The following is a 22,160-nucleotide window of genomic DNA, read 5'->3' on the forward strand; positions in this document are numbered from 1 at the left end:
TTCCCAAATTTTTAGCTATGTTCGAGTAAAGACAAGCTGCTGATCCTCCATCCCAAGATGAATGTATCCGCTAAGAAACTCTGAGTTGGGGCTTGATGTAAAGAATAAGACCTTGGTTTTATCATTTTTGGTCACTGTTTATTTCGGTTTCTGCATCGTTATAATGTTTAGGATTAAAGGTGTATAACATTTGTGTGTCATCGGCATAAGACTGTATTTGGGAGTATCTAGTTGTTTTATTCATATCAAAGGTGTATAATAGAAATAACAGAGGTCCCAAAATGGACCCCTGTGGGACTCAGAGATTTTACAGTGCCCATTACCGATATTCCTACCTGTGTACAAGAATATTTATAGGACAGACTGGTAAATATCTAAAGACCAGGGTTAATAACTACGAGAGATTTATGTATACGCACTTAATTTTGTTACATTAAATACGACATGCGGAGCATGTCTTTGAAAACATTTATACATTTTACTTCGACTGATATATTCGAAGATTTTTATATTTCCTATATTCAACAAAAAATCATATTAGTAGAAATAAAATGTTTTTAAGTGCCACCAATACAAAACCTGCCATAATAAAAATTTTATAATCTATCGTGTTAATGAGACAACTAAGATAATTTTTTTTATTTACTCAAAAATATTTTTAAACATTTATAATTAAAGGATTTTTTTTGGGAGATTGTCAGTTTGAATTAAGAATTTGCATTCGTTCTTTACCTTTTTAAAATAATTACTTTAAAAAATGATAAACACAGAAACAACGATAAACTAATTAGTTAATTGCATTTAGGCTGATAAAAGCATATTTTTTTTTATAACACCGCAAATATAATATTATATATATTTATTAATAATACTTGCTATGGAAGCGCAAATTGAAACAATCTCAAAAGTTCCAAAATTTGGAATAAGACATGAAATGTCCATTTTACTTCATACATTTATGCTGTTTATGTATAGTACAAGAGTTATCTTGCCTTTGGCCATTGTTGCTATGATTGATTCTACTGCCTCATCAAATCCAGATATACCGGTAAGTTTTTTTTTGCACTCCTTAAATCAAATTAAATTACAAAAACATTTTAGACTTACGATTGGACTAATACAGGAGTAATACTTTCAGCCTTTTTTTGGAGCTACGTGGCACTGCAGCCCTTCTCCGGATATATTTATCTGCGTTTTGGCTTAAAGAACGTCATTTTTATCACATCCCTTATTAACAGCGTGACGTTTTTTATTATTCCTTTTATAGTCTTTCGCTGGGATTACAATGGTCTGATAGTTTGCAGGTGGTCAAGAAAAATACCATAAATGAACATTAGTAAGTAAAATTTAATTTTTTAAGGGTTATTCAAGGTATATGTCATGGATTTTACTATCCCGGAGTGGTGGCAGCTTTTGGCCTATGGATACCACTCAACGAAAGGTCTTTCTTAACCATGATTGTCATGGCGGGTAAAAATGTTAAATATTCATTAGTAAATGTCTTGAATTATACATTTTTAGGGTATTATGTTAGCTGCATTATATCAATGCTAATAACTGGATATGTATCAGCAAGTTGGTGGGGTTGGCCGGCTGCCTTTTATATTTTTGGGGTGTTTTGTATTTTATGGTGTGTAATTTGGTGGATTTTTGCAGCAGATTCGCCAAAAAAGCACCCACGGATTACAAAAAGTGAACGAAAGTACATCGAGGAGTCTTTGCAGTCTGCCGAGAAAACTGTAAAAAGGTCTTCAAGATATAAAAAATTATTGTATGTATTTTTATTGTAGGAGAACAAATCTATTCCGTTAAAAGCCATTTTTACTTCTGTACCTTTTTGGTCCGCTCTGATAGCGAATATTGGCTATTCTTGGGTATTAACCATTAGCGAAACACAAGTGCCCACGTATTTGAAAAATATTTTCAATTTTGATATAGCGTCGGTGAGTACCTTAGATATTTATCTTTAGATAACAAGTATTTCAGATAAGAGAAGTTATCATCTTAATTTTTAATAAATTTTTGTCTTTTTTCTTTAATATTACATCAAAATATGGCCCAAATACTCAAATATGTTCTTTTGACAACCGAGTTCTTATGACTAACAAACTTTACTTTATAAATTATGACTCTTTGCTAATAAAAATAGTAAAACAACCTGAAGACTTTCTAACATGGATTTTCTTCACGCGTTTTACATTACAAAACATGATTTTCTGTGAAAAATATTCGTCAAATAAGGAGACATTACAGATGCTGATTTTTTTTTTGTTTTTCCTGTAATTATTTTCATTTCATTTGTTTATTCTGTCGTATCAATTTTATACCAATAAGAATTTTTGACCTATATCCAATATGTTGCATTGTAAACATTTTAATTTAAAATCAGTTCAATGTAACATATTAATAAGAGAATAAATCAAAGAGGTAAAAATACCAAATAAGTGTGATAATTCATAGTGGTAGAGTATATCTACTAATACTACGATGAGCTCTATTTCTCTAAAAAAGTCCAATCATTGGGATTGTGTTTTCGGACTAATCCGGTTCCCATTGAAGGTTTTTTGTTATTTAACATAAAGTTTGTTGGTTTGGTTTTGTACTTATGCACAACAATGCACGTCCGAATTTATACAGGGTGGTTAAACGAAAACGAAACGGCGGCCATGTCGGGCTTGTAAAGTATTTAAAGAGAAAACGCTCTGACACGTCTATTTAGAATACCAAGGGGAAACATTTTCAGAGTATAACCTCAAATATTTTAAATGGAATAGTGGGTCGAGTTATACCTTGTTTGAAAGGTCTTTTGATTTTCTTTATGGCTATACCTAATTTAATGGATTTTAGTTTAACGGTTCTCCAACTATTGATCATTTTACCATTTAATACAGTTTTTTGGAAAATAATCAGGATTCTTTGTCAAACTATTAATTTATAACAATCATACATAAACACTAGTCCAACAAATGCTGAAAATGGCCACCTTTAACCTCCACGCAATAATACAGATTTTGTTTAAGTCGACGTCGCACATTCCGTAGCATGTCAGGTCACAGAATAAACGATCTCAGATCTGAGATCGTTTATTCTGTGGTCAGGTGTTGTCTGTTGGCATTCAAATGTAATTCTTTCGCGCAATTCTTCTATTGAAGCTGATTGGGTAGCATAAATTTTACTCTTTAGATGACCTCACAGAAAAAAATCCAGAGGTGAAAGATCTGACGACCGCGCGGGCCATTCAACAGCGCCTCTTCGTCCAATCCAGCGACCATTTATGGACATGTTAATTATTTAAATAATTACGAACAGCTATTGCGTAATGACGCGACGCATTATCCTGCTGAAATATCACCTCGCCTTCAACGTATTAATTGTTATTGTCATTTTCAATAATGTTCGTTCTGTAATAACCTGAGGTATATATCCTCATCAAGATTATTGGCTATAAAAAACGAAATATATATGGTCTATATAAAAAATGGTCCTATAATATGATCGCCATAAATGCCACACCAAAAGTTTAATTTTTGGGGATGTTGAGTATGTGCTTCGTGATAAATGTGTCGATTATGGTTCGCCCAATAACGGCAATTATGACGGGTTACAGTGCCGCCAAGAAAAATGAACTTTCATCTGAGAAACAGATGTTACACATAATTGGTATTATTTAAAGCTCTTTTACTAGCTATTTCACAGAACTCCAAGCGCCGATCCTCAACATCTTCATTTACTTCATGTATCAGCTTTATTTTATAGGAGTGGAACTCATGAATTTTAGAATCCCTTCCCTGATTGATACCAGATACAGAAGCTAACTGGCGAGTGAAAACCGCAACCCCTACAGTTTTGTTCCTTACCGGTTTTTAAACATTCCTTTGTTTATTGGCTACCGATTCTCTTTCCCTGAATATTTTCTGTTTTCTTCACCTTCATTGAAAAGTTCCGCTGTTACAAATGCATTTTGATTGTTAACAAAAAATTAATCCACTATCTCTATTCTCTCTTGCAGGGTATAAACCATGTTGACTAAGTATTACTTTGTTTAACACGATAAACTAAAAATCAATGATCCAATTTCACTCTGACCAAGTTGAACTGACCTCTATGTGACATAATTATTTATTGTTTATTTGTATTTTGACATTCTTTGTTTTTTTTTCTCCTAAACGTCGATTTGAGCAAAATCTGTATTATTGCATGGAGGTTAACGGTGGCCATTTTCAGCTTTTGTTCGACTCGTGTTTATGTATGATTGTTTTAAATTAATAGTTTGACAATAAATTACGATTTAATACAGTTTTTCCAAAAACACGACATTTAATACAGGTTTTTTTTCAAAAAACTGTTTTAAATGTTGAAATAGTTAAAAGTTTGAGAATCACTGATGTAAAATCCTTTAAATTAGGTATAGCCGTAGAGAAAATCGAAATACCTTTTAAACAAGGTATAACTCGACCCACTATTCTATTTAACATTTTTGAGGTTAGTTCCACCCTGGGTAAGGAATGACAGTTGAGGGTCGTACTATTATACTCTGAAAATGTTTCCCCCTTGTAATCTAAATTGACGTGTCCGAGCGGTTTCTATTTAAAATCCTTACGAGCTTCTCATGGCCGCCGTTTTGTTTTCGTTTAGACACCCTGTATATATCCATGGCCTACACAATCTCCTCAGTTAAGTCCCATTTAAAAATCATGCTATACTTCAATGTTTGTTAATTATGCACACTTATTTTTTCAGTTTTTTTTTCTGGAAATTATCCAATTTCATATGATTCTGTAAAATATAGTGATTTTTTAAGATGGAAGTTTTTTTCTTGAAAACTGCTATCCTATCAGTAGGAATATGATGCATGACAAGCGTAGACTAGAAATATGTTTTTGAACCTCTAGTAAAATTTAATCCCCATTATTGCTGATGACATCACTACTCCGCTGAACCCTATAATAGTTCTTTGCTATTGGAAATAAAAATCGAAATTGACCTTCAAATATTGATTAATGCCACATTCATCATTTCATCCAATATTTTCATATTTTTCAGGTCGTTTTGGCAATTTTCTGAATGTCATTCTTTTTGCGTCCTGCCATCTCTTGTCTTACTCTCTCTTGGACGCCATATTATTATTTTCTAGATCCATCTGTCTATTCTAAGCCTGAATCCACATTGATACGTAATTACGGATCCGTTGGGACCACGTGATTGTTATCAGCCAATAAAAGGCTCGAGAGGTTTCACGTACTTACGTGAAGGAAAATACGGATAGAAGTTGGTTAATTCACTTCATTCCGTTTTTTTGGTCCGTTGTACTATTTGTTTTTTTATTGTTATTTTTGAGTTTTTGCCAATTTTTTTTTACTAGTTGTTATTTTGTACTATTCTTTTTAGAATTTCGAGTTTGGGTTCGACACCGAGTTCCACATATCTTAAATGTGACTATTGCGAGTTTTTAATTAATAGTCAGTGCCAAAATTATTAGGAACACCAAAGTTTCCAAATATATATGGAGGAAAACCAGGGATTTACCTGAGTTTTTACTTTACCCGAGCTTTGCGCCAATGAGGACAATATTTTAACTTTAGGGGCCAAAAACACAGCAAATTAGATGACGAAATGTTGGTTTTATTCATTTATGTCAGAAAACCTTTATGGGATCCGAGAACTTCATTACAATCAAGGCATAAAGATAGGTTAAAGCAATTGTGGAAGGTCAACACTGTAAACACCAAAAATTTGAATAAATATATAACGTCATTTTACGGCTCTAGTGGATGGGATAAAAGTCACGTATCCATAATTACGTACCAATGTAGATTTAGGCTAAGTCTTCCAATATGCCCAACCGCAGCCAACTGCGCCACTCGTTTGCTCGCATCTGTTAGTTTCGTTTTTTTTCTTCATACTGCAACTATATCCCGTAAACTAATTCAGAACATAGACCTTTCAAATGTTCGTTGTGTAATTAATTAACATGTGAGGGAGGACTGATGCATAACTCATAGACTTCTCTTTTTAGATTTATGGGAGTGGTACTGGATTAAAAATGAATCCGAGTTTACAAAAGGTTTATTCTTTGTTACATATTTGAATTTCTCATTGTTGTATATCTCTCACTCTTGGTATTTAAGATTAATCTAAACTCATGCAATATTATAAAATATTGCAGTTCTAGATCAAGTCTGTGTTCATCCTCATTAATGGTACAGTGAAAACTAATAATTCTAATGGTTTGTTTATCTTATTATCGAACAGAACTAGGAATGCAGATTTAGCAACTATTTAACAGATTTCAGCAACTATTTTCATTATACTATTTAAAAACATTCTATTACTTCAGTTACTTGGACTAACTCTTATTTTACATGTTTAGAATGGAGCAACTGCATCCTCACCTTATATAGTGCAGCTACTCGCTACAGTCTTATTAGCACCTCTAGGCGACTTTTTAGTATCTAGGAATTACATAATGCTAATGACTTGGAGAAGAATATCACAATTTCTTGGTATGCCTCAATACTTCTAGCCCCAGTGACATTTCTATTAAATTCTGTTAGAAATAAACTGCGGCCTTGAATTAAATGGAATTAAATGTTAGTTCACTTTTAGGAGCAATAGTACCAGCTTTCGTCATTGTTTGGCTTGCATTCATAAGGGCAGAGCAAACATCCCTTGCGGTGTTTCTCCTGAATGTTGGCCTTGGCATGCAGTCTATTACTTTATTTGGCAGTTCGATCAGTCACGTAGATTTGACGCCCAGATTCGCCGGTGTTGCTTTTTGCATTGACAATACCACAGTTCAAGTACTCTGTATATTTGCGCCCATTATGGTGCAATATGTTGTGACAGATTTGGTAAGTAGCTTAAATGATTGATAAAAGTAAGATTTGTCACTGCTGAAGAATAGCCATAACAGCTCAAAGCAACAGATTTCCCGCTGAAGGGCGAATTATTAAATCATCCAAATATGTCCAGGCTGATGTTTAAATTAAGGTGCACACATGTGGTAAACACTATGCCATTCGCATACTTTTTTTTATAACATTTGTGCAGGTATTTGTTCATATCTTCTAAGCCATTGTTATAGATGCCTTCTCTATGAGCATTACGTGTAAAAGAGCATTGAGGTCTATATATATATAAATTGCCTATACAGTTGTTAACGTAATATTAATGGCATTTGAAAAGCTGTAAAGATCACTTTCTCAACACTACTGGCTCTCTCTAGAGACCTCTTTAGTAGATATCGTTTTCACTACTACTGATTAAGATTGGCAATTCTAGAATGTCCTAATATTTTTAATAATAATAGTAATATCAGACTTTTAAAATCGTAATTTGAATGATATACTTCATCTTTATCAAATGTTTTGATTTTCATCAATCTTATTTAAAGTTTGACCAATCTGATCCTTACAATCAACATGAGTAGAAACTGTTGTATTGACTGAAAAGTGGTTGAACGGATGTCAAGAAATCGAGAGCAAGATAATCCGTTAGTAAAAGGAGACTTGATACGTTACCCAAAACACAAAAATTTCCTTTTTGGTCTGAATGTATCTCCCAAATTCCATGGCAATTCGTTCAAAGGTTGCACCAATAAGTTTCTGCATCATTTTACCTCTGGTTCCTTTATATTCGGCCCTTAGCTAAGGCATACTCATTTTCCCGAAGAACCCGCTTTCGAGAAAGGGCTGTTAGATATGTATTTTCCATTGACGTTCTCTCAGTCTCTTTTTAACAATACAGCTTGTATATTCAATGAATTCCATTCAGCCCAGTAAGCAACTATCTTTGGCTGTTACTTTAGTTCATTTTTAATTGGTGAACTTAACTTTCATAACATCATCATCTAACTGCTAGAATGTTTTTAAGCCAATGATAATGTGCGCTTCATCTCGTCCAATGATCGGGATTCTTTTTTTACTTGCTGACGCCAGGATTAAATTTGGTGGTGGAGAAATTCTGCAATGACCTATGGTGAATGATTAGGGTGACCACCTTGGTAACATTTCTTCGGTTTTCTGACCAAAAAGGACTCAAGCTTCTAAAGGTACTCGAGGTCACTCTTCGATGTTCTAATACTCCCTCATACTTCCATTAATGGACAAAAGCTTTCAAGAATTTTTGATATTAGTAGCTACAATGATGTTTTTTTCATAGAAAATGTTTTTATTTATTTCAAATTTCAGTCTTCAATAGATGAGTCATTACTTCTTCACTTATTTTGTCTAGTGCTATTATAACTATCTATTCTTTATCTATATAACATTATCTTTTGAAGGGCAAGGGATTTGGACTTAATAATAATATGTGGCTCTATAAGAGACACTACAGTTAATCTACCACGTCTTTAACTACAAGACCCTATGCTTAGATATGACATTCTACAACTCACAACCTTAAAAAAATTAATGGAAAAAATCTATTTAAAGAAGAATATCTGAAGCTTAGAAACTTAAGAGAATGGTTCCATGTTATATCCGCTGATTCATTTAAGGTGGCGTTGTCATATTCAAAATACCAAAGAAGAAAAAGTAAAGGAATAGATTGTGTTTAAAGTATTTATATTTCCTTAAAAATGAGCAACAGATTCATAACATCTCCTTCTTCAATAAAAATATGATTTCTTACAAATTGAAATTGAAATATGCTATTATCGCTTAGAGTTTCTTCAATAGCATTGCTTAATCCTTATTTTTGGGTCATCGTGTGATAATGACCAATGATATTCCATGAATGAACGAATAGGTTCTAAATGGTTTAACCATTAATTGGTTTTTGACGTACCAATACATCATATCTAATTTCGCATTTATATTCGAGTGAAATGAGGAAGTTTACTATAGTTGAGAGAATGATGTAGAGATCCTTTTCTTCTTATCAGACCCTCTTCTCACAAAGGTTGTCGATCCATATGGGTAACATTGTCCTGGATACAGCAGCTCCAAAAATCTCAGTTGACGTGCATTTGAACCATCTAATATCATTCAACCAGAAGTTCTGATTCCAACACATCTTCTTCCCTGAATCTTTCCTTTAATTTTCATTCTCAGTAATTCGTATTTTTCGTGTCTCATGAGATATGACCTATGTATCTTGTTTTTCTCTCTTTAATGATGTTTAATATCTCGTTTATTCTCGATCCTTCTCTCAGTCATGAGCTTTCACAAGATATAGCACCTGAATACAGGACCAACAAAGTTTTAATCCCAGGAACTCAATCTACGTTTTTTTATCAACCCTTGGTTTATCTTTCTTTGCTTCACAATTTAATTTCAATTTCAAATTTTTTGTGTTGTCGTCTTTCTTTAAAACTTTAGTGGATTTGCGCTTGAATCGTCACGAGGCGAAGCAGCACAGACTAATGATATTTTAAGAATGAAAACATTGATTAATAGATCGTAGTTGTTGTACTTATCAATTACAAGTTGAAATAACGAAGTTTGCCATAGTTGAGAGAGAAACTTTAATTTGGAGTTCTATTCAAAACAGGAGTTGTCGAAATAAAAATAGCAATGATGATAGTAATCTCTGAAATCGACAAGGCATATGAAGAGAAAGAGCTAAAGAAATGGATTGTGTTGGAAGATTAGGTGTTAAGTGTTGTTAAGAGAGAAAAAAGACAGATTTTTTATGGAAGAATTGGAATATGATTATTTCTCTGAAGGTCTTCTGCCAATGAACTCAATCTACCTTCTTACTCTCTTTGGTTTATCTTTCTTTGTTTCACGCTTTTTATTTATCATGTTGAGCATCAATGTGTTGTACCTCTCTTTAAAATTGCAGTTGAAATCATCGACCTTCTTAATATAATCACCCAACATATCCGATCTTCTTTTAACTTTATTCCCTCAGAAATTTATTTGTTTTTCTTCTTATAATCACTTAATTCGTTGCTGTATCCAAATTGGGATTTTGAATGTTCAAATTTTTGAAGATAATCAGTTGAGTATTAAGATGGCCAGGATACTTGAAACGAATTGTACAAAACATATAGTTGTAAGGCATATTTTTTTAAGAGATTCAGTTGATAGAAATTTGATATTCGTAAAGCAAATTAGAACTGCAAATCAAATTGCAGATATGTTAACTGTGTAAAGTTTAAATATTTTAGAGATGAAATAAATGTTGCTAATGATAATTGCAGGACCGAAGGGAGGTTTTCATATGTAGCAATCCAAATTATTATGTAAAGTCAGCTTAAGAATTAGGTCTGTCAGGTAACTTTGTTTTAGAGCTGATAAGCTTCATCTGAAAACTCTTCAAAGATACTCAGAGCATCTTTAACATCTAAAACGTTATTTATATTAATAAAAATGTATGTTCAATATCATTTATATTAAAAAACATTATTCACTCACCTTCTTGTCCTTAATCTTAATTTTTAGTTCACCGTGTAACTTTCAGTGGTTTTGTGTCGAATTGTCACGAGACGAAGCAACGCCGACCAATGATATTCCAAGAATGAAAACATTGATTAATAGATTCTAATTGATTTAACAATCAATTGGTTTCTGACGTACCAACAAATTATCTCTAATTTTGCATTTATACTCGAGTGAAATGACTAAGTTCGCTACATTTAGATTGTAAACGGTCTAACATATATGTATATATTTTTTCTTTACTTCTAGACAGACTTAATCCTTTGGAGATCGGTATTTTTATCAATGGCGGGACTATGTATGCTTACGTCACTGGTGTATATGGTTTTTGGTTCTGCTGATATCCAATGGTGGAACGACGGATCCAAGAAAAAGGAAACTGATAACTGATATGAATTTTAGTAAAAAATTGTTTAAAAAAAATATTTTGTTTTAATTACAGGTATTTGCGAGGACACTCGGAGAAAGAATAATCAATTATTCCTGTCAAACCTCATCACGTGAAAAAAGCTATTTTTATATTTTCGGTTTTGCAGGATATTAACAAGATGCTCGTTTTCTACAGTATTAAAAAAGATAAATTTGGGTGCTTAAAAGATAAATGCAAAAAAACTAAAGCTTTCCATTTTTTGACGATAACCAACAAATTAACCAAACACAATAAGAAACCTTGCTCTTTTGAGTTTTAATCTAAACATTAATATTTAATACAAGATAATATCCAAGGGCCTCAAGTGTGGAAAATTATCATTTTTTCAAAATGAGATAAGGACAATATAGTTAGTATTCTAATATGTTATCGAAATTAGTATTGAAATTTAATTTTTTTGGTAATTTAAATTTAAAGCAGAAATATGAGTGTAAATAAAATAGTTGACGTGCACGTTAAAATGGACAAAAATGTTGGGGAGCAACAGCAAGATTTACAATGTAAGTGGGACTGAGTCGCATTTTGAAATTTATAGTGAAAATCTTAACCTAGATATGGTATTCTCATTCTAAATTTACGTGGAATTAAAAATGGTACATTTGACATTAACTGAATAACTTTATTTCCTTTAAAGTCATAATTTATTTCTTCCAGGAAATTGAACTAGTAAACCTTTTTTTTTCGTGCATTGATTTAAGAAACTGGAGAAAATTAGGAACTTGATTGATGAAGCAAAATTTTTTTATCTTGATTATTTTTAAATAAACGTAACGTTTTTTAACGTTTTTGAACGTAATTTTTTTTATCTTGGAGCAGAAATAAAAAACGTTTAGTGAAAAAAAAATTGCGAAAATGTGGCCCTTTTCCTTGAGAAGTAAACTAATTCGTTGTTTTAAGTCAATTTAAAAAAAAAATGCTTATACATTATTTCTTCCATGTTTAATATTGTTATCTTTTAAATGCGTTTACATAAAAATTTGAAATTTAGCACACCTGTTCAGGTGTAGTAAAGACCAAAATTTGGCAGAGGACCTTTACTTAATTATGTTGGAAAATGCAGTAAAACGACTAATCCTTGAGATTATTGAAGACAATCCTGATTAATTTGAGTTGGAAACAGTTTTTCAACAAGATGGGGCACCACCTTACTTTAGCAGAAATTTTTGAGAATATTTGAATAATACTTACCTTTATCGGTCGATTGGTCATCGAGGGAGTACCGAGTGGCCAGCCAGATCGCCCGATCTTACACTTATGGACTTTTTTATGTTTTTCTTAAAACAAAAAAGTCTTCGTCACCCAGCCAGAATCTATCTTCGATCTACGTTAAAGAATAATTGATGCATGTCGCAATATTGATGTTGCCACTTTCCAAAATGTTTGTGAAGAGTTCTCCAATAGATTATTTTACTGTACGTTTAATAGTGCATGTTTTCAACATCGATTTACGTATAATTATTTTAAATAGAAATAAAAATGAGAAAAGTAAGTTTTTGAAAGGCTGCCATTTTGCTATGGTTAGAAGTAATGACTTAATATACCAGGACCATAAAGCATTCAGTGGGACCTTTCAAATGATGTATCGCATGACCCCCTTTTTATTTAATTTTAGTTTTCAAAATAGCGCCCTGCCGCCATTTTGAATTTTTTCAAAATGAGGAACCAAAAAATAGTATTTATGTTACTGATGATGTGTGCCAAATTTCAAATTTTTATATAAACGCATTCAAAAGATAAGAGGAGGTGGACAGTTAAGAGCCGCACTCTATAAATAAGAACAACTTCCAGACTATTAAAGACTTGAATATTTACACTGTTTGTTTAATTTAGAACGTTGAAGATATTTTTAAAAAATAATCATGTCTCAGTTTAGTTTTTTGGTATAAACAATTGGGATATAGGATAAGTTGTATTCACTTCATGTACCTCTCCAATACGCCTGGACCATAAACATCACAAAAATTAAACTGCTGCAAAAGTTATCACAAAGAGTTTTCCCTAATTGAGTATTCAGTAGTTGTCTTTGATTAAAAATAAATTTTACATTAGTAAACGCTTTCTTAATACAGTGATTGACATGATCTGACAATCTAAGATCTTCATCAAGCATCAACCCCAGAGTTCTTGCAGTTGCGGAGAATTTAAGTCTTTCTTTACCAATACTAACACGCATTTATTCTTGACTACTCTGCTTACATTGTATACGTTCAAAAAGAAGTTACTGACATTTTTTAGGATTAAGGTTCAGACAATGATTAATAGAAATTTGTTCCAAGGATATTAAAATTATTTGTAAGTATGGCATTGGCTTCTAAAATATTCTCTAGACGAAAATGTATATAGATCTGGGTATCATCAGCATAATAGTTAAAGAAAACGTGTTTAAGTTTAATGGCGATTTGGGACGTATTCAAGGCAAAAAGTAAGGGTCCCAAAATAGAATTCTTAGAGACTCCATCTGAAACACTAAAACCCTCCGAAATTACATCATTAAGCTTAACTGATTGTAATCTCACTGATAGATAGCTAATAGTGAGCTGGGCATCATTGGCTCCATACCGAAGAAGAGCCAAGAGTAAACCATGATTTATTTTAAAGTCTTTAAAGAGCAGACCGTACTTCCTCCGTAGTTTCTAATAAAAACTCTAATCGGTTAATGTTCAGTGACGCATCTGTGGACCCAAATAACGATCCCTGTGGATATGGCATATACTGCAGCAAAACAAAGGCAAATTCCAGTTTAAAAAGATTAAATGACTATTCTCCCATCGGGACAGTGGAAACTATAGCCATCAGAAAAGCAATAAGACACTTCTCGCCATAGGAAGTCCAGTTGGTCATAATAACTGACTCACTGAGTGCGCTAGAAAATATATCAAAAATGGGAATTAGAAAAGATGCAGATTACATAACACTAAGCACCAAACAAGAACTAATTATGGAAAACTACTTGCAAGTCACACAGGAGCTATTAGGACCGGTAAACATCAAGAACATTCTAACAAAACCAGCGTCAATGACCATGCACAAAGTCACAGAATATCTAAGAAAAGAAAACATCAACTTTTGAGAAAAGAAAAAAAGCAGAAAAAACTGGAAGGGACTCCATGAAATGCATGGAAAGATTTAGATATAGCTCTAGTCTGTAGTTTATTTAATGCAACTCATGCTGATCAGCCTACAATTACTAGATCCATCGTTAGAGAAATTTAATCAAACTTTAGGGAACACGGCCATGTAAGAAATTGATTCAAAGGAAAACCTCCAAAATTATCTCAAGGAGCTATGCTGAATGTTAGATATATTAGAAAAAGAGAATAATCCGCGTGATGCGATTAATACAATTTCCAGTAATTGGAATTTATCAGTAGGGTCACTGGTAGGTCAGTACTTCTGGTAAATAAATATCATCGTTATAAAATACAACTGATACATGAATTGTTCAGAAGACGATTTTGACCGCCAAGTGCAGTTTTGTGAGCTGATTCTTGACGCTAACAATGCCAATGAAAATTTCGTTCGAAATATTATTTTTTCTGATGAGGTCATCTTTACGTTAAATGGATACGTTAACAGGCAAAATTGCAGATATTGGGAAACCGAAAATCTTCATTGGAAGAACACCGCACACTGCACCCTCTAAAAATTAATATGTGGGCAGGTATTGTGAGAAATCGAATCGTTTGACCCTTTTTCTGTGAAGAAACATGAAACGCTTTAGTTGTTTTATTCCCTGATCCACAAGAGGCTGGTCTTAACTTTCCCATTTCCATTGCCGTTCGACAATTTCTTGATGCAACTTTACTAATAAATGGATTGGACGAAGAGGACCGATTGAGTGGCCACCAAGATCACTGGATATAACCACTTTACCGCAAAAATCCACGTGTAATCTACTAAAATTTCATGGAAACTACAATAGTTTTTAAGCGTAACAAACAACCCACAATTATCCCGTCCAGGATCTCGATATCTCAAAAGTTCTGTTCTGAGTTAATTATTTCATATATAATTTTTTCTCTGGAAAATTTCGTATTGATCACATGATTGTAGTGGCAGTAGATGGAAATATTTAACAAAATATGCAAATGTCTGGAAGAAAAAGTTATTTCAGTCAATAAGAGGATGACAAAAACAACAAACAATTCATTGATAACTATGAATTAGTAAAAAGACTTTTTAAGATTGTTGTGCAAAGGAAATACTAATTCTGGATTAATTTGACTTTACCGCAAAAATAAACGTTTTATGAAAATTTACTAAAATTTCTTGGAAACTATAATATCTTATAAGCGAAGCAAACGACCCACAATTATCCCGTCCAAAATTTAGCTATGCCAGAAGTTCTGTTCTAAATAAATTAGTTTATACGTAATTTTTTATATGATCGCAGTGACAGTGAAAGAAAATATGTTAGAAAATATTCAAATGCCTGCAAGAAAAAGTTATTTTAGTCAATAAGAGGATGACAAAAACAACAATTCATTAATGACTTTGAATAAAAAAAAAGACTTCTTAAGATTGTTGTGCAGATGAAATACTAATTCTGGATTAATTCGACTTTACTGCAAAAATCCACGTTTTATGAGAATTTACTAAAATTTCTTGGAAACTACAGTAATTTTCAAGCGAAACAAATAACCCACAAGGATCTCGCTTTGCCAGAGGTTTGACGTCAGAAACCTAAATCCCGCACAAATCATTTCCAGAAATTCGCTGATTTTCTGTCTCTATTTTTAAAGTCCCCCTATACGATCCGATTGGCGCCATCATCGGTTTTCCCCCTTCTGTACTTAAGTCCCCTCTCCCGTTTGACTTAACGTGTGAATTTGATTGAACCAAACGGAGTACGGACGCCGTTATTTTATTATTAGAAAGAGAAGCCCTGAGAACGCGCCGAACTGAGTTTAGCGAAATACAATTTTAGCGTACGAATAAAATTATTATAATGAACGTGTGCAACTAAATATTTAACGAAAAAAAAAATTGTTTTATTTTACTTGGACCGCGTGCAAGGATTTTCACTAAATTTTTAATCAAAATATTTGTATTGTTATAATGAAAATTAAATATAAGCCAAACGGGATTGTTTTATATTATACAAGTGGTTGACCATTCCGTTTGTTTTCTTGTGCCGAAGCTGTGATATATATATTTTTTTGTATTGTTAGTAATAATTTTAAAATGGACAAAAGTGGAGATCGGAAGAAGTCTCTGTTAGAGACCATGATTTTGACGCCGATGAAGCAGAAAGGTATGTTAAATTTCGGCCAATTGTTGCATCATATGTTTTAATCAGGGTTAAAAATAGGCCTAAAAGTTAAAAATAGTTTTTAGGGTGTGTTACTGATTTTTTTGTCATTGAGTTTTTGCAAATGTTTTAGTTTAAGCCTTGAACTTGATCAATCAGTATCATGGTCACATTGATGAATTAAATGAAAGTTTTGAAGATTTGATGTATTGAAATGTCATTATTTTAAAATAACTAGAGGTCATTATTGACGTAACAGGCTGCTGAAAAAATTTGATTGCATGATATTTACTTTTTATTATGTTTCATTTCTTTGCTTTATCATTCTTTAACAGTAATATTAATTACATTATTTTCAGATGTGTCTTGCCACTAATGGCAGTCAAATTCAATTTTAATTTTTTAAGTAATTTGCAATCATTAATTTGTTAATTCCTTGCAGTTTAGGTATTCCATTTTTAAACAAACAGGCTTAAAAAAATTTCTGCTCATAGTCTGTATATTGATTTATTTTTTAAGACACGGGAGTTTTAAAAAAATATATATCAATGATTGCACTGATCCTGTATTATCCTGTTTTATATTTTGATTCTTAAAAAAGATAAACATGCATTTGTCAAAATTCTTCAAAATTTTTCCAAAACAACTACTAAGTATTTATATTTCATTTATCACTTTTTATTTATTTTTCTATTTTATATAAAAGCTATTTTATATAAGTTAGCCAAAAGATTTCAAAAATACTTTTAATTCTTAAATCAGTATTATAAAACATTGGTTGGTTAGCTGCCCAACAAAAATAAATTAATAACTGAACTACCTGGTATAAGAATTAATTCTAAATCTAATTTTTACAGTCGCCCGGATAAGTTCTGCACGCGATATATTTGTTTGCATATTTAAGGATTAAATCTGATTTTAAACATCTAAAATAAAGTTAAGAGAAAAACTATAATTACATATAGACAAAAAAATCAAATCAATTCCGGCCTAAAAGGTAAATGTTTGTAAAATAATAAAAATCACAGTAATTGTTAAATGTTTTGTTACACCTTCAAACTTGGTGTATAAATAAAAGATAATAAAATAGACCGTACATCTCAGAGACACACGTTTTTTTTAGGGAATAAAGGGGTGTAAACCACCCCCAACTAGTTGAAAAAATCAGAGTAATTAGTAATAATTTTGTGTGTAAAAACGTGTGTCTCTGAGATATATGGTCTATTTTATTATCTTTTATTTATACACTAAGTTTGAAGGTGTGACAATATTATTACTAATTTATATGATTTTTTAAGTTATTTGGGGGTGGCTTACACCCCTTCATCCCCTGAAAAAATGTTTTTTTCTGAGATATATGGTCTATTTTATTATTTGTTATTTATACACCAAGTTTGAAGGTGTAACAAAATTTTTAACAATTACTGTGATTTTTTTGATTATTTATTATTATTTTACAAACATTTATCTTTTATGCTACAAAAAAATTAAATCTACACCGCTTTTCTTTATACGTAATTATAATTTTTCTCTTAATTTTATTTTAGTTAAAGTTTAAAATCAAATTTAATCCTTAAATATGGAAAAACACAGAACTTATCTGGTCGACTGTAAAAATTTGATTTTCGTTTCTTATTCAGTTGCTAACTTCCATAACGTTAAAATACAACATCTCTGATATAAGAACTTCAAAGCCAAAAAATAACTGCATAGGTATGCCTGGACGTAATAAATTCATTGCTTATACACCTGCCTGTAAACGAATTTTCAAGTAACTAAATAAATGATTACATCATTTTATCAGCGGGTTTTCGCAAAAAAAAAATTATATCACATTTCTCAATGAGATGTAGGGTTAAAAGTAGACCTGAAAGTTAAAAATAGGTTTTGGGGCATGTTTTTAATTGTTCTTTTACAAAATTGTACTGATTATAGTTCATTAAGTTTGATTTTAGCCTTAAATTTGATAAATCTACAATTGACGAAAACTATGAAAACACACGATCACAACATATAATAAATGGCTACACATTTTCCGCTCTAACTCATCAGGCCTAAAAGCAACAATATTAGTCTAAACAAAATTAAAATTCAAATAAGAAACACTAAACAAGCTTTAAAAGCCATTTTACAACATTCACACTACATAAATAAACAAAAATGATTAGGTTCAAAGTTCACAAGATTCAAAGTATGAGTGTAAAACTTGGACTATCTAGACCTAATACTAAATTATTTGAATGTCTATCAAAATTATCCAGTGTAAGATAGATATTTTTACTAGGTGTATGCAATGGTAGAAAAATGATACAAAATACTACTTACTTCAATTGTTAAAAATTAAATTTGGATCAAAAGTGAAAACGTCTATCACACACACGAAAACAGGACTCCCTAGCCTTTGAAATTTCCATTTTCTCCAGAAGGTCAATCTTTTTACCTTAAGGACATCCCACAGCTGGATAAAAATTATCAGTACAGGCTAGTACATTTTTCCAAACGCTCATTTGGTATCACTAAACTTGGTATTCTTATATTTTTCAAAAAACGTTACATATTCTTTAATTTGTGTAGATTTTTCTACCAGATTGGTCAGTGTATACTGTGCTAAAATCCTCGCGCTCTAAGGAGAAAACTCTTTATTTAGAAAACTACACGGGCCGTCTTAAAAGCAATTTTGACATTTAGGGATTTAAAGAATCTAGCTAAATTTAAAGAGACTGTACCAAAAAAGGACAGAGACTTACAGGAACTTTTTGTGTCCTTATTATGAACTATAGTGTAGGCCAATTTATATTTGTTTAAAAATTTGTAATATATTTTATCTATTAATTGAAGGGGAAATCCGTTGTTAAGAGCGATATGTTTTATAATTAATGTTCTTTAGCAAATGCTTCTTTTGACAGAAGGATATTAAACAGTATAGAAAAGGGATTTGAAGATGGCAAATTTGTAAGAATAGAACAAAATTGGAAGAGTTCATCGTTGGATAATTTTGATGACATTTAAGTAATTTAGTATTAGGTCTAGATAGTCCATAAGTTTTACACTCAAAATCTTATGTTACCGGGTTCGATTCCCGATGAGTCTCTATTGTTGCGTTCTACTAATTTTTTGCTTTTATTTTTATAATTATAAACTACAAATTTTTGTTTATTAATGTGAAGGTTGTGAAATAGCTTTTAAAGGTTTTTTAGTGTTCTGTATTTAAATTTGGTTTAACTATTAATTTTCATTTTAGGCCTGATGATGCTCTAGCTAGAGCGAAACACGTGTAGCCATTTATTATATGTTGTGAGACTGTCCTGGGTGTTTTTTATATGTTGGCCTATTTGAGAAAAATGGACGAATTGTTGTATTTGATCAATCTATATCATGGTCAATTGATCGCAAATTAAATCAAAGTGATGAATTAAAATTTGATTATTTGCAAATCCTATAAGGTTATTATTGACGTAACATCTGTTGAAAAAAATGATGACCCAGATTTTTTTTTTCATTTATCTTTTAGTATTTTTCTATATCATTTTTCAACAGTCATGCCAACCACAGACTTTTTCAAATATGTAATTGTCTAATTTTTATTTATTTTTTGATGCAAAGCTCGCAATGCTATTAATGGCAGTCCAAGCCATATTTATAAATTTTTAAACTGAATCATTTATTTCTTTCGTAAAAAAGTAAAATATGCACTTCTGATCTTTTTTGGCATTTTTCAAAATTGTTCAAATATTTTCTGTAATTATTTGAAAGATTTTTCATGCTTTTAATTTTAAATTTTTCTCCAGATCGTTTAAAAAAAAATTAAATCTTTAAAACAGTTAATGTCATTTGGATGCGGTTTTAACTGCTTAATAGAATTAAAGGAAATACGAAACTACCAGGAATAATAATTTTAATGCCTTAAGAAAATACGACAAAAACTTACTGTAAATGCCTGCCTAAAATACCACATTTCTGATACAAGTACCTCAAAACAAAAAAATAACTACATATCCCTGGACGTACTAGTACTTAGTATTACAGTATTATTAATAAACTTAATACAGTACTTAGTGCTTAAACACCTGCGTGTAAACCAATTCCCAAGTAACTAAATAAATGAATACATCATTTTATCAGTGGTTGTTGCAAAAAAAAAGATTAAATAAATGACTGAGCCACTACCCGAAATTATGATTTTAACTGCCTGGAAAAATAACAAATTGGTTGCAAGTATCTGAAAAGTATAATAAATAAAATTTCCTTGGAATTGGAACCTGTCATCAAGTCAGCGGCAGTTGAAATTATGATTTATTGGCCCAAACAATTGATTTTATGCATTTCGTTATTTGTTTTCAATCGTTTTATGTCATTTTTATGGGTTTATTGCTTGTGCAAAACAAATAAATGAACGATTACATGGAAAATTAAGAAGAGTTTCCTTTTTGATTCTATTCTGAATTAAAGATTCTAGGTCATGAACTTGATCAATCTATAGTCCGTCTAGAAAGTAATTTTTTTATTTCGTTTAATTATTACACTAATTTTAATTTAAACATTCTAAGGTAAAAGTTGTGCAGATTTAGAAATCAACGAAGAAATGTGTCTAGAAATTGTCCGCATGGTACTGAAAAGACAGGGCTACATATCAAGGAAACCAACAAAGATCCTTGCAATAACACCTCTACAAAAGCAACGAAAAGTAGAGTTTTGTCAATGTTTTCAAGGAGATCATTTTACCAATATTTTTATATCTGACGAGAGTTTGTTTCGAGATTGGTGCAAAACATCTCAAAATACTGTCAAGAGAAAATGTTACCGTTCCAGTTTCTACATTTCCCACTAAAATACACACCTGGTTTGGGAAGTAATATCTCAACGTGGTCTACTCCTCCCTGTACAGGGTGTTTCAGAACTATGGGATCAAACTTCTAGGGGTTGTTCAGTGCAACAGTAGAATCCATTTGAGTATAGGAACCCATGTCCGGAAATGCGTCACTACGCCACTACGGCCGTAAGACGCGTTTAAATTTAGAAAAAATATTAATTACCTAAATAGGATCTGATGCATTTATTTTTACCTTTTGTATATGATACCATCACAAGAATTGTTCAAAATGTCGTCCTCCAACCTCAATAGACCGATTTAAATGCTGCACATGATTTTGGCGGACTACACTAAAAATTTGATCCTCGTTTTGAATGATTTCAAATGCTGCTGTTATTCGTCCAATTAAGTCTAGCTCTGATTCTACTGGAGTTTCGTAGACTAAAGACTTTACATAGACAAGAAAAAATCGAGCGACGTTAAATCGGGTGACCTAGGAGGCCAAGAAACTGCTTCACCTCTGGCAATCCAACGGTGCCCAAACCGCTGAGCCAAATACTTGCGTACTTGTACCGCAAAGTGAGCCGGCGCTCCATCATGCGCTGAAACTACATTTACTGTCTAACGTTTAGTGGAACATTTTCAAGAAGTTCTGGGAGAATTTCCTCCAAGAAACGCAGATAAATAGGTCCTGTTAACCGTTCCGGTAGAAGGTATGGCCCAATTAAATAATCATCAACAATGCCTGCCCATACGTTGACAGACCAACGATTCTGATGTTTTCTTGGAAAAATTGCATAAGGATTTTCTTCGTCCCAAACATGGCTATTCCTACTATTAAAAATACCGTCTCTTATGAAAGAGGCTTCATCGGTCCACAAAACATATCGTAAAAAATTTGGTTGTGCAATGATGTGATCCAGAAGCCATCGACAAAATTGAACTCTAGGATGATAATCGGCTGCAGTCATACCTTGAACTTTCTGGAAGTGGTAAGGATGGAGCTGTTGCTCGTGTAGTACCCGCCAGACAAAAGCGTTACTCGTATTCATATTCTTAGCGACGTCACGTGTGCTATTTGATGGTTCATCGGCAACTCGCTGAAGCACCTCTTCTTCAAATTTGAGCGTTCTTACGGTTCGAGCAACACCAGTATCATGCATCTTGGTCTGAACCATGCCTGTCTCAGCGAGCCGCCGATGAACCGCAATAAACTTTGTGTATCCAGGATGCTGTCGTTCGGGATAACGTTGATGATACAACCGCGATGCTGCTCGTGCATTG

General features: G+C 32.2%; 2 protein-coding genes across 4 annotated transcripts in view; both read left to right on the top strand.

The window, feature by feature from the left end:
• The first annotated feature begins 684 nt into the window (after positions 1-684).
• Positions 685-10,808, top strand: LOC126740310 (putative inorganic phosphate cotransporter). Of its 2 annotated transcripts, none has more exons than XM_050446274.1 (8): positions 685-1,048; positions 1,102-1,336; positions 1,402-1,470; positions 1,522-1,739; positions 1,791-1,943; positions 6,371-6,503; positions 6,607-6,851; positions 10,635-10,808. In XM_050446274.1, exons 2-8 carry the CDS (start codon positions 1,327-1,329, stop codon positions 10,773-10,775), a joined length of 969 nt encoding a protein of 322 aa, XP_050302231.1. In that variant the 5' UTR covers positions 685-1,048; positions 1,102-1,326; the 3' UTR covers positions 10,776-10,808. The 2 variants fall into 2 exon arrangements, with proteins under 2 accessions (XP_050302231.1, XP_050302230.1); XM_050446273.1 differs by having other exon boundaries at positions 1,102-1,304; positions 1,361-1,470.
• A 343-nt stretch (positions 10,809-11,151) lies between these two features.
• The window catches only part of LOC126740084 (putative inorganic phosphate cotransporter), a 34,715-nt gene continuing 23,706 nt past the window's right edge, over positions 11,152-22,160 (top strand). The window contains exon 1 of one of the 2 annotated variants that reach the window (XM_050445958.1): positions 11,152-11,315. In XM_050445958.1, the coding sequence (XP_050301915.1) occupies positions 11,240-11,315 (76 nt within the window). In that variant the 5' untranslated portion in view covers positions 11,152-11,239. Of the gene's footprint in view, positions 11,316-15,661; positions 16,070-22,160 lie in introns of those variants that run through there. The other variant, XM_050445959.1, reaches the window with a different exon arrangement.

Source organism: Anthonomus grandis, chromosome 9, assembly GCF_022605725.1.
Source record: "Anthonomus grandis grandis chromosome 9, icAntGran1.3, whole genome shotgun sequence".
In the NCBI taxonomy this organism is placed as follows: Eukaryota; Metazoa; Arthropoda; class Insecta; order Coleoptera; family Curculionidae; genus Anthonomus; species Anthonomus grandis.

Excerpts from the sequence above, each read along its gene's own strand:
- LOC126740310 (XM_050446273.1), top strand. The coding sequence starts at position 878 with ATGGAAGCGCAAATTGAAACAATCTCAAAAGTTCCAAAATTTGGAATA. Across the intron at positions 1,740-1,790 it reads TGCAGTCTGCCGAGAAAACT|GAGAACAAATCTATTCCGTT; the intron begins GTAAAAAGGTCT and ends TTTTTATTGTAG. Across the intron at positions 6,504-6,606 it reads AAGAATATCACAATTTCTTG|GAGCAATAGTACCAGCTTTC; the intron begins GTATGCCTCAAT and ends GTTCACTTTTAG.